Source organism: Portunus trituberculatus, chromosome 40 (genome assembly GCF_017591435.1).
Source record: "Portunus trituberculatus isolate SZX2019 chromosome 40, ASM1759143v1, whole genome shotgun sequence".
In the NCBI taxonomy this organism is placed as follows: domain Eukaryota; kingdom Metazoa; phylum Arthropoda; class Malacostraca; order Decapoda; family Portunidae; genus Portunus; species Portunus trituberculatus.
Genome location: NC_059294.1, coordinates 12,800,104 through 12,810,103, shown reverse-complemented (window position 1 = coordinate 12,810,103; position 10,000 = coordinate 12,800,104). Strand labels below are relative to the sequence as shown.

The 10,000-nt window shown below is 46.9% G+C and overlaps 2 protein-coding genes across 4 annotated transcripts in view; one reads left to right on the top strand and one right to left on the bottom strand.

The window, feature by feature from the left end:
- LOC123516224 (neuropeptide CCHamide-1 receptor-like) overlaps positions 1-10,000 on the top strand; it is a 203,630-nt gene that overhangs the window by 149,163 nt on the left and 44,467 nt on the right. The window lies entirely within an intron of this gene.
- LOC123516221 overlaps positions 6,502-10,000 on the bottom strand; it is a 6,546-nt gene continuing 3,047 nt past the window's right edge. For 2 of the 3 annotated variants that reach the window (XM_045275428.1, XM_045275429.1), the window contains exons 2-4: positions 9,369-9,448; positions 8,132-8,384; positions 6,502-8,056 (exon numbers count right to left, since the gene is read on the bottom strand). In XM_045275428.1, coding sequence (XP_045131363.1) covers positions 6,650-8,056; positions 8,132-8,383 — 1,659 coding nt within the window. In that variant the 5' untranslated portion in view covers position 8,384; positions 9,369-9,448 and the 3' untranslated portion in view covers positions 6,502-6,649. The remainder of the gene's footprint in view (positions 8,057-8,131; positions 8,385-9,368; positions 9,449-10,000) is intronic. The other variant, XM_045275430.1, reaches the window with a different exon arrangement.

Below are 10,000 nucleotides of genomic sequence, written 5' to 3'. Positions count from 1 at the left end.
ACCATCACCAAGATTTTTTATTCATTTTGTCTCATTATCTTTGTTTAACCTTTTCCTTGTCATTGTCCTCATTTTTTGTTCCATTTTTCTCCTCCTTTGTGATCTCTCTCTCTCTCTCTCTCTCTCTCTCTCTCTCTCTCTCTCTCTCTCTCTCTCTCTCTCTCTCTCTCTCTCTCTCTCTCTCTCTCTCTCTCTCTCTCTCTCTCTCTCTATTTTTTTTTATTTAAACAATAGATATAACACACAATGCCAAAGCCCTAGTCATTACGAGCGTAGGGCTATCTATGGCTATGTCTACAAAAAATAATAGTATAATGATGGTTACAGTATAATGTGGTGCAGACAATGAATGAGTCCTTGATATAACGTATCAGCTACTGCTGGTCGGCGAGCCATTCGTTCGCTCGGCACTTGAAGGTGTGCAGGGAGGTGGAGCGGTGCAGGTCCGTGCTGAGCACTATCTGGTTCCACAGGCGACTGTACCGTGGCAGGAAGGAGCGTATATTATGCTCAGTCCTGCTGAATGGTACGGCCATCGTGTGTGGGTGCTCAGAGTTTTCTGCCGACCGCGTAGCTTGAGTAGGGGGCGGCGGTCCAGGGAGGCGCAGAGTAGCGAGGTGAGGGGTGTGCAGTGCCTGAGCTTTGAACATAACACAAAGCCCCGCCACATCCCGCCTGTGCTGCAGTGGCTGGAAGGTGTCTGGTGCGTGGCTCCGCGTGCAGACCCTCACCAGCCTCCGGGCTCTGGCCTGAACCCTTTCTAGGCCGGTGAGGTACGAGGGGGGGCAGGAGGACCAGGTGAGGGGTGCGTACTCCATAACGGGACGCACCTGTGCCTTATAGAGTGAGGACACCCCTTGGGCATCCAGCACGTCCCCCACGCGTCTGATGCAGCCCAGCTTGTAGGACGCGTCCCTGGCAACTTTCTTGACGTGGTTGGTGAAGGTGAGGCCGCCATCAAATTCCACACCCAGGATGTTGATGGAGTCCTGGGGAGTCAGCCTTCTGCCCTCAAGGAAGATGGCCGGTAGTGGGCGAGGCTGACCGTCTGCCTGCCGTGTCCTGGAGATGTGGAGGAGCTGGGTCTTCTCCGGGGCCAGTGTGACCTGCCAGCGCCGCCCCCAGGAGACAATGGTCTCCAGAGCCCGGTTTATTTTGGTGATGGTGGCCTGGCTGTCGGTCCTGTCGCAGACGAATGTGAGTGTGCAGTCATCTGCATAGGCGTGTGCCTCAGGGATGAGCTGCAGAATGTCGTTGAAGTAGACATTCCACAGCAGGGGTCCGAGGACGCTACCCTGAGGCACACCAGCCCTGACAGGGTGCGGGGCGGAGATGTGGCCCCTCACCACCATGCTGGAGGTTCTTGCACGGAGGTACGAGTAGTCCTGCAGGAGCTGAAGGAGGCCGCCACACACCCCCAGGCTCTGCAGTTTCGCCACGATGCCTCGGTGCCACACCATGTCGAACGCACCCGCGATGTCCAGGGCGATGACGTACACGTCGCTGCCGCCATCTAGCGCCGTGTTCCACGCTGCTGACTGTAGGAGGAGCAGGTTTCTCTCTCTCTCTCTCTCTCTCTCTCTCTATATATATATATATATATATATATATATATATATATATATATATATATATATATATATATATATATATATATATATATATATATATATATATATATATATATATACATATATATATATATATATCTCAGTTACCCAAACCACCCAGTAAGGATTTCAGAGTCTGTTCTTGTTAGTATATTCGTTGTGATCCTTTGTAATTTTTCCTCCTCCTCCTCCTCCTCCTCCTCCTCCTCCTCCTTCTGCTCTCTCTCTCTCTCTCTCTCTCTCTCTCTCTCTCTCTCTCTCTCTCTCTCTCTCTCTCTCTCTCTCTCTCTCTCTCTCTCTCTCTCTCTCTCTCTCTCTCTCTCTCTCTCTCTCTCTCTCTCTCTCTCTCTCTCTCTCTCTCTCTCTCTCTCTCTCTCTCTCTCTCTCTCTCTCTCTCTCTCTCTCTCTCTCTCTCTCTCTCTCTCTCTATGTCTCTCTCTCTCTCTCTCTCTCTCTCTCTCTCTCTCTCTCTCTCTCTCTCTCTCTCTCTCTCTCTCTCTCTCTCTCTCTCTCTCTCTCTCTCTCTCTCTCTCTCTCTCTCTCTCTCTCTCTCTCTCTCTCTCTCTCTCTCTCTCTCTCTCTCTCTCTCTCTCTCTCTCTCTCTCTCTCTCTCTCTCTCTCTCTCTCTCTCTCTCTCTCTCTCTCTCTCTCTCTCTCTCTCTCTCTCTCTCTCTCTCTCTCTCTCTCTCTCTCTCTCTCTCTCTCTCTCTCTCTCTCTCTCTCTGTCCTGTCCCTATCACTGGTAATTAGGAAATATTTTCAACAAACAGCCTAAAGAGAGAGAGAGAGAGAGAGAGAGAGAGAGAGAGAGAGAGAGAGAGAGAGAGAGAGAGAGAGAGAGACGAAGATTTACAAGTTTACAAATCATGAGCCAAGCAAGTCATTCCTCCGTGTTGGAAAACTTGCCTGTGAAAATGTGAGACGAAGGGAAGAATGAAAACAAAAAAAAGTAATAAGGAAAAGAAAGGAGGAGAAATAAAGGAGATAAAATGGCGGTGGTGCAAACAAAGCTGGAAGAGATAGAAGAGAAAATAATTTAAACAGGAAGGTGAGAAAATGGAGGAGGAGGAGTAGAAAATGTTGAATGAGGTCTGTGGACGGAAGAAAAAGATGTTAATGAGTAGGAAGAGGAGGAGGAAAAAAGAGTAGCATCAATGATTAAATTGATCTGAGACAATAATAAGAGGGCTTGTAGATTTTTTTTTAATGCAGGATGGGTAACTGGCCAAGGGTAACAAAAAATGAAAATAAAAAGGCCCACTGGCTAGCCAGTTCCTTGAAAAGTCAAGTGAGTTATTCAAAATTTAGGGACAAACGTCTTGACATCTCTCTCTTAAAAGAAGTCAAGTCGTGGGAAGATGGAAATACAGAAGCAGGCAGGGAGTTCCAGAGTTTACCAGAGAAAGATATGAATGACTGAGAATACTGGTTAGCTCTTGCATTAGAGAGTTGGACAGAATAGGGATGAGAAAAAGAAGGCCTTGTGCAGCGAGGCTGCAAGAGGACGGGGGGCATGCAGTTAGCAAGATCAGTTTAGCAGTTACCATGAAAATAGCGATAAAAGATGGAAAGAGATGCAGCATCTCGGGGGTGAGAAAGAGGCTGAAGACAGTCAGTCAGAGGAGGGGAGTTGATGAGACGAAAAGCTTTTGATTTCACATTATCTAATAAAACTCCGTGAGTGGAACCCCCCCCCACCCCAAACATGCAAAGAGTACTCCAAGCAAGGATGGATAAGGCCCTTGTACAAAGTTAGCAGTTGGAGGGGAGAGAAAAACTGGCGGCGACGCCACACAACGCCTAACTTGGTAGAAGCTGTTTTAGCAAGAGATGAGAAGTGAAGTTTCCAGTTAAGATTATGAGTAAAAGACAGGCCAAGGATATTCATGGGTGATAGTTGAGTGTCATTAAGAAGAGGGGATAGTTGTCTGGAAGGTTGTGTCAAGTTGACAGATGGAGGCATTGACTTTTTGAGGCATTGAACGCTACTAAGTTTTCTCTGCCCCAATCAGAAATCTTATAAAGATCAGACGTCAGGTATTCTGCGGTGTCCCTGCATGATCTGTTGACTTCCAGAAGGGTTGGTCGTCTCTGAAAGGAAGTGGAAAGATGTAGGGTGGTATCATCAGCGTAGGAGTGAGTTTGGTTGAGAAGATCATTAATGAATAATAGAAAGAGGGTGGGTGACAGGACAGAACTCTTAGGAACACCACAGTTAATAGATTTAGGAGAACAGTGGCCGTCTACCACGGCTGCAATAGAACGGTCGGAAAGGAAACTTGAGATAAAGTTGCAGTTAGAAGGATAGAAACCTTAGCAGGGCAGTTTTGAAATCAAAGCTTTGTGCCAGACTCTATCAAAAGCTTTTGACATGTCTAACGCTACAACAAAAGTTTCACCAAAATCTCTAAAAGAGGATGACCAAGACTCAGTAAGGAACGACAGAAGATCATCAGTAGAGCGACCTTGACGGAAGCCATACTGGCGATCAGGTAGAAGATTATGAAGTGACAGATGTTAAGAATCTTCCTATTGAGGATAGATTAAAAAAAACTCTAGATAGGAGAGAGATTAAGGCTATAGGACGGTGGTTTGAGGGATTAGAACAGTCACCCTTTTTAGGAACAGGCTGAATGTAGGCAAACTTCCAGCAAGAAGGAAAGGTAAAAGTTGATAAACATAGTTGAAAGAGTTTGGCCAGGCAAGGTGCAAGCACTTAAGCACAGTTTTTGAGAATGATAGGATGGACCCCATCAGGTCCATAAGCCTTCCGAGGGTTTAGGCCAGCGAGGGCATGGAAAACATCATTACGAAGAACTTTAATTGTAGGCATGAAATAGTCAGAGGGAGGAGGAAGCCCAGAATCATCCAAGCTGGAGTTGTTAGCAAAGGTTTGAGAGAAGAGTTCAGCTTTAGAGACAGAAGAAATGGCAGTGGTGCCTTCAGGATGAAATAAAGGAGGGAAAGATGAAGAAGTAAAGTTATTAGAGGCGTTTTTGGCCAAATGCCAGAAGTCACGAGGGGAGTTGGAGTTTAAGATTTTGACATTTTCTATTTATAAAAGAGTGGCAAGTTGAAGAACAGACTTAGCATAATTCTGGGCAGAAATATAAAGTGCACGAGATTGAAATGTTTACGATATACGTGTGTGTGTGTGTGTGTGTGTGTGTGTGTGTGTGTGTGTGTGTGTGTTTCACTGTTTGATCTGCTGCAGTCTCTGACGAGACAGCCAGACGTTACCCTACGGAACGAGCTCAGAGCGCATTATTTCCGATCTTCAGATAGGCCTGAGACCAGGCACACACCACACACCGGGACAACAAGGTCACAACTCCTCGATTTACATCCCGTAGCTACTCACTGCTAGGTGAACAGGGGCTACACGTGAAAGGAGACACACCCAAATATCTCCACCCGGCCGGGGAATCGAACCCCGGTCCTCTGGCTTGTGAAGCCAGCGCTCTAACCACTGAGCTACCGTGTGTGTGTGTGTGTGTGTGTGTGTGTGTGTGTGTGTGTGTGTGTGTGTGTGTGTGTGTGTGTGTTTACCCAAAGCCTCCAAGGAAATTATGTACATCTATCTTTATGCGAATATGTTGAAATATTTTGCCGTAAGGGAGAAAACTCGGGAGGAGAGATGGGACACTACGCAGATTAATATATAGGAACATGAGCCAGAGGAGAATTAATTTGCTTGTTTGTTTTGTTCGGATAGAAAAGTGGAGATGAAAGAAGACGGTGCATGGGAGAAAATAGTGAAATGACAGAACTACAGCAGATAATATTCATATTCATTTATTCATCTATACATTGATTATTTACCGGTATATTTACTTACCTATTAACATTTAATTTATTTAATTATCTCATCTGTTTATTTACTCAATTATTTTTTATTTATTATTACTGTTATGCAGCACGGCAATTAACATGTAGGAGTGTAAATAGAGAAGGATGAGAATGAGCTGCGTGGCTACTGACTGAGAGGGAAGGTGAGGGGAGGGAAGTGTGAAGGGACCGGTGGAGGCAGTCGAGGTAGGTCAGACTTCAGCAGGCCAGTGACGTGGACCTTGTAGCAGCAGAGGGACGGTTTCCCTGACTCTTCTGCTCAGGCGTGAAAGTGACGAGGTGCCTTACCTTATTGACAAAACTGAATGGGAGTGAGTGAATGACAAAGACCGCAAGTTCTGTGCGAGCCACCAAAGGTCATGTAGCTCCAAGAAGGAAGATTTAAAGAATGAGTGACTGCTGAATCATCGTGCAGCACAGAAGGTGGAGTGAGTGAGGACGTGAAGGAAAGAAGTAACACTGTCAGTTATGAAACGGGGATTCTGAGGAAGATGGTTGGTGGGGCTGTCTCTGCGTGGGTCAGTGTTCAGGCTGCCGCAACAGTCAAGGTCATACGGCACAGCTAGGGTTAACGGGAGAACGCTACATCTCCCAACGGGCAACCAGGTTTGGCAAGGATTCTAACACGAGCCGCCTTAACCAAGTACGCCACCCAGCCCTCATGAGAAGACGGGGAGTCCTTGTATCTTGCAAATTAAAGGATGTTAAGAACAATTATAATGGAAGGGAAATACTAAGGCGACTGAATAAGGGGGACATGACGGTACGTAGGTGATGAAGAGCAAGGGAAATTCACTGGATTAAGATGCACATAAGATTGAATCAAAGGTGTCGTAAAAGGTATGAAATGGAGACAAGGATTATTTAAGATACAATGGTTCCGTAGGAGGACTTAAGTTTGATAATCTTAGAGCACATGAAGGCGTTAGCAAGAGATTGATTTAAGGCGTCTAGACCTGCCAGCCCTGTGAAATGTGTCGTGTAATGAATAAAGGAAACTGTGAACCAAAACTCAACACTACAAGAGAAGGAAACGCTCTAATAGCAAGCACATTTGACACTTTATTTGCTTTGACATCTTGCTTAACCTCAGCCTTCTCACGAAACAACTCATATAATGAAACAAAGGAAACAACAAACGTGTCCATGAAGCCACGGACCACCGCTAACAGGCCGTCAGGTGTTGGGTCTCAGAAACGTGTAGCGCAGTCCACCCAGGCGGCAGACTCAAAATCCGGTTCAGACTCATCGTTCTCCTCCACCCACTGCTCGCTCTTCCCGTCATTCCCCTCCTCGCAATCTTGTTTGGCCATGGAGGGCAGCACGAGGCGGGAGAGCGACATGGACTTCTTTCGCAGTGCCGATCTGTACGACAGTCTGACGGAAAGCCGAGGCTTCACCCTGCAGAATGACCTCATGGATCGCCTCACCGAGTTCGTGCGTAGCAAGGCGTTGGTTTTGGGCACATGTCTCTCTACCAGGAGTGTGCTGTGGTTATCGGGAATGCTGGTGCTGGTCTTCGTGAACGCTGCTTCATTACTATTAGTGGGAGGCGAGATGTTCTGCTCCAGCGATGAAGGCGGGAGCACCTGTTGCTGTTCTGGGGAGCGACGACGCAGCGTGTCGGGCGGTGGGTTATGTGTTGTGTGGGTCTGGCCGTCACTCAATGAGGACGCAAAAGTGAGCTCCGTTTTCTCATCTCTGATCTTGTTTCTCTTCCCGTCTGGCGCCGTCTGCTGCTTCAGCTTGCAAATACACCTTTCAGTTTCTTTGAGGTGTGTATCCTCCTCGTCAGAGAAGTATACTAGGGGACGGGGCCACGGGTATCCTTGACTGTAGTAGGCCTCTTCCTCCTCATGAAATGCTAATATGGGCTTGGGACTCTTATTGGAGTAAGGGTACAGCTGTTGGTTTGGAGTCCCGAACTCCAGCTCGAAAATTGTTGCAAGCTGGCCGGGACAGTAAGTGTCGTAGAGCAGCAGTCCGAGCCCCACCAGAGTGAGACACAAGCCCATCCCCGTAGTCACCCACCACGCGTGGCCCAGACTCAATGTCATCTTGTTGCCAGCCACAGTCAATGTGTCGGGCATGGACCAGCTCACGCACAGCACGTACACCACGCTGCACATCGCCAAGATCGTCCCGGACAACATAATGGGTGGCCCTGTAGCCTGCGGCGACACTATGAAGAGCAGCGCCCACAGTGCCCAAGACGTGATGGCCGCCACCATGAAGGAGGCTGCCGCCAGACCCCCAAGTCTGAGACCGTCCCCCAGCTGGCCGCGCCACGCCGTGCTTTCGTCACCCAGCTCCGCTGTCAGACTCACCAGAGCCCAGGGCCACCCTTCGTTCAAGGCTTTCTTGTGCACTGCCACCAAGTCTTCCCTCAAAGACCAGTCCACTCGCTGGTTAAAGGTGAAGTCGTCCGTCACATAGTTGAGGTAAAGATGCCACAGTCCGGCCCACACCTCCAGCGTGCCCTGGACCGGCGGCTTCTGGGGCCCAACACTCATGTTCACCTCCGCCATCCCCACCAGCCACCAGGACGACTCGAACACCACCGTCAAGAGGAAACCCGTCCCGAAGACCAGAAGTACCTGCGAGACGAGACCTGTCACCACCTCCCTCTTCCCCTCAGCCAGCGGCCTGCCTGTCACCGCACCGCTACTCACCACTAGCAACTTGGACCATTTCTTGCTTCTGGCGGACGAAAGGAGGACGAGACACAACACCAGGGGGAGAATGAAGATCAAGATGCTGACGGTGATGTTGAAGTAGCTCACGAAGAAGGGACACGTGGCGTTCTGGCGGAAGTGATAAGCTGGCCCTCCTTTTTCTCTGTTGAGCGAGAACCACCACCAAAAGGGCGACACGGTATCTCCTCCTTCTCTTGCCAGTCCTCCGTCTTCCAGCGCTTCGTACATCCTGTTAAAGGGAACAATATATTCTAGGCAACTCCGCGTGTACTCGTAATTCATCACTGTCGCCTGTTGGTCTGGGTAGCCTTTCCTATTACGGAGCGAGCTCAGAGCTCATAGACCGATCTAAGGGTAGGACAGAGACCACAACACACTCCACACACCGACTTGCATCCCATACCTACTTGCAGCTAGGTGAACAGGGACTACAGATTAAGAGGCTTGCCTGTTTGCCTCGTGGCTCCCGGGACTCGAACCCGGGCCCGGTGTGTGCGTGTGCGTATAAGACAAAGAAACACACAGCAAGTAACGTAACATAATTGTAGTTAGTGCTGGAAAGTTATAGAGACAAATTAAAGAAAAATAAATCACTAATTTTGTTTTTTGTTCATCAATGTCACTGAAGTTTTGTTTTTCGTTCATCAATGTCACTGAAATTTAGATGAGGAGAGGATCAGAATATTAGTGACCCTTGCTCCTTCTTTCCTTGACGTGTAGAGAGAAGAATGAAGAGGAAGAGGTGAAGAATACAAACATTACCACTACAACAAAAGAGGATTCGAGGATTAGTGTCACTTATCTCCGTTGTTGCAAGATCAGTTGTGTTGTTGTTCCTAGCGGTGGTGACCCTGTTGTGAGAATTACTGAAATAACCTTTACTGATTTCGAAGCAGTGACTGATTCGAGAAAAAAAAAAAATGGTTCTTTTATATAATGTTTCGGAAAAGAAAAATGGTTTTTATATAATGTTTCGGAAAAGAAAAAATGGTTCTTTTATATAATGGAGATAAGTATCAGCTGTGAAATTGATAAACTGAAAATACATAAACCTGGCCTATTCTAATCTAATCTAGTCCTCGGATAAAAACAGTGTTAGTTCAATATTACCCTTTTCAATTGTTGTTTACGTTATTTGGTTGTTAATACTGTTATCACTTAACAATAGCTACACCACCACCACCACCAGTATATTATAACAAAATACACACACCTGCGGGTCAAGGCGTGGAGGAGAACTGACGTTTACGTGTGTGCTTGCATGCAGGGAGACGGTGGAGTGGTAGGAAGCGGCTGAAAACCCAAGGAAGAAGTATCGTATCACAATGTTCGAATCAGTGTGAATCAGTTTGGGATCCCGTGAGTCCGATACCTAATGCAGTTTATTCGTCTATCACAATACAGTATAGTAGGTTCGTATCAGAGACGCTTTTCTCTCACATCTCAACTATGTAGCCGGGTTCTCAAGACTGTTTCTCCTGTTAATAATGGAGAAATCTTGTTAATCTGCCACTGGAACCCAAGGAAAAGTATCCCTTAATTAAAAACCTGTGTAACTTAAACTACAGCCTTTTGAATGTAGTGGAGTTGAGTGCAGAAGTGTTTCAATATATTGATTATAAACTTTAGTAATTAGATATCACCACCAAAAAAAATTCAAAAAAATCCACCACTGTGTATTTACCTAGTTGTATTGTACAGGGTTTGAGCGGGACTAATAGTGTCATGTCTCCATATCTCCATTTATCAAGTTTTTCTTTAAAGCTGTGCACATTATGTGCTGCAACAACTTCGTCATTCAAAGCATTCCACTTTTCCACCGTTCTATGTGGAAAACTCTATTTT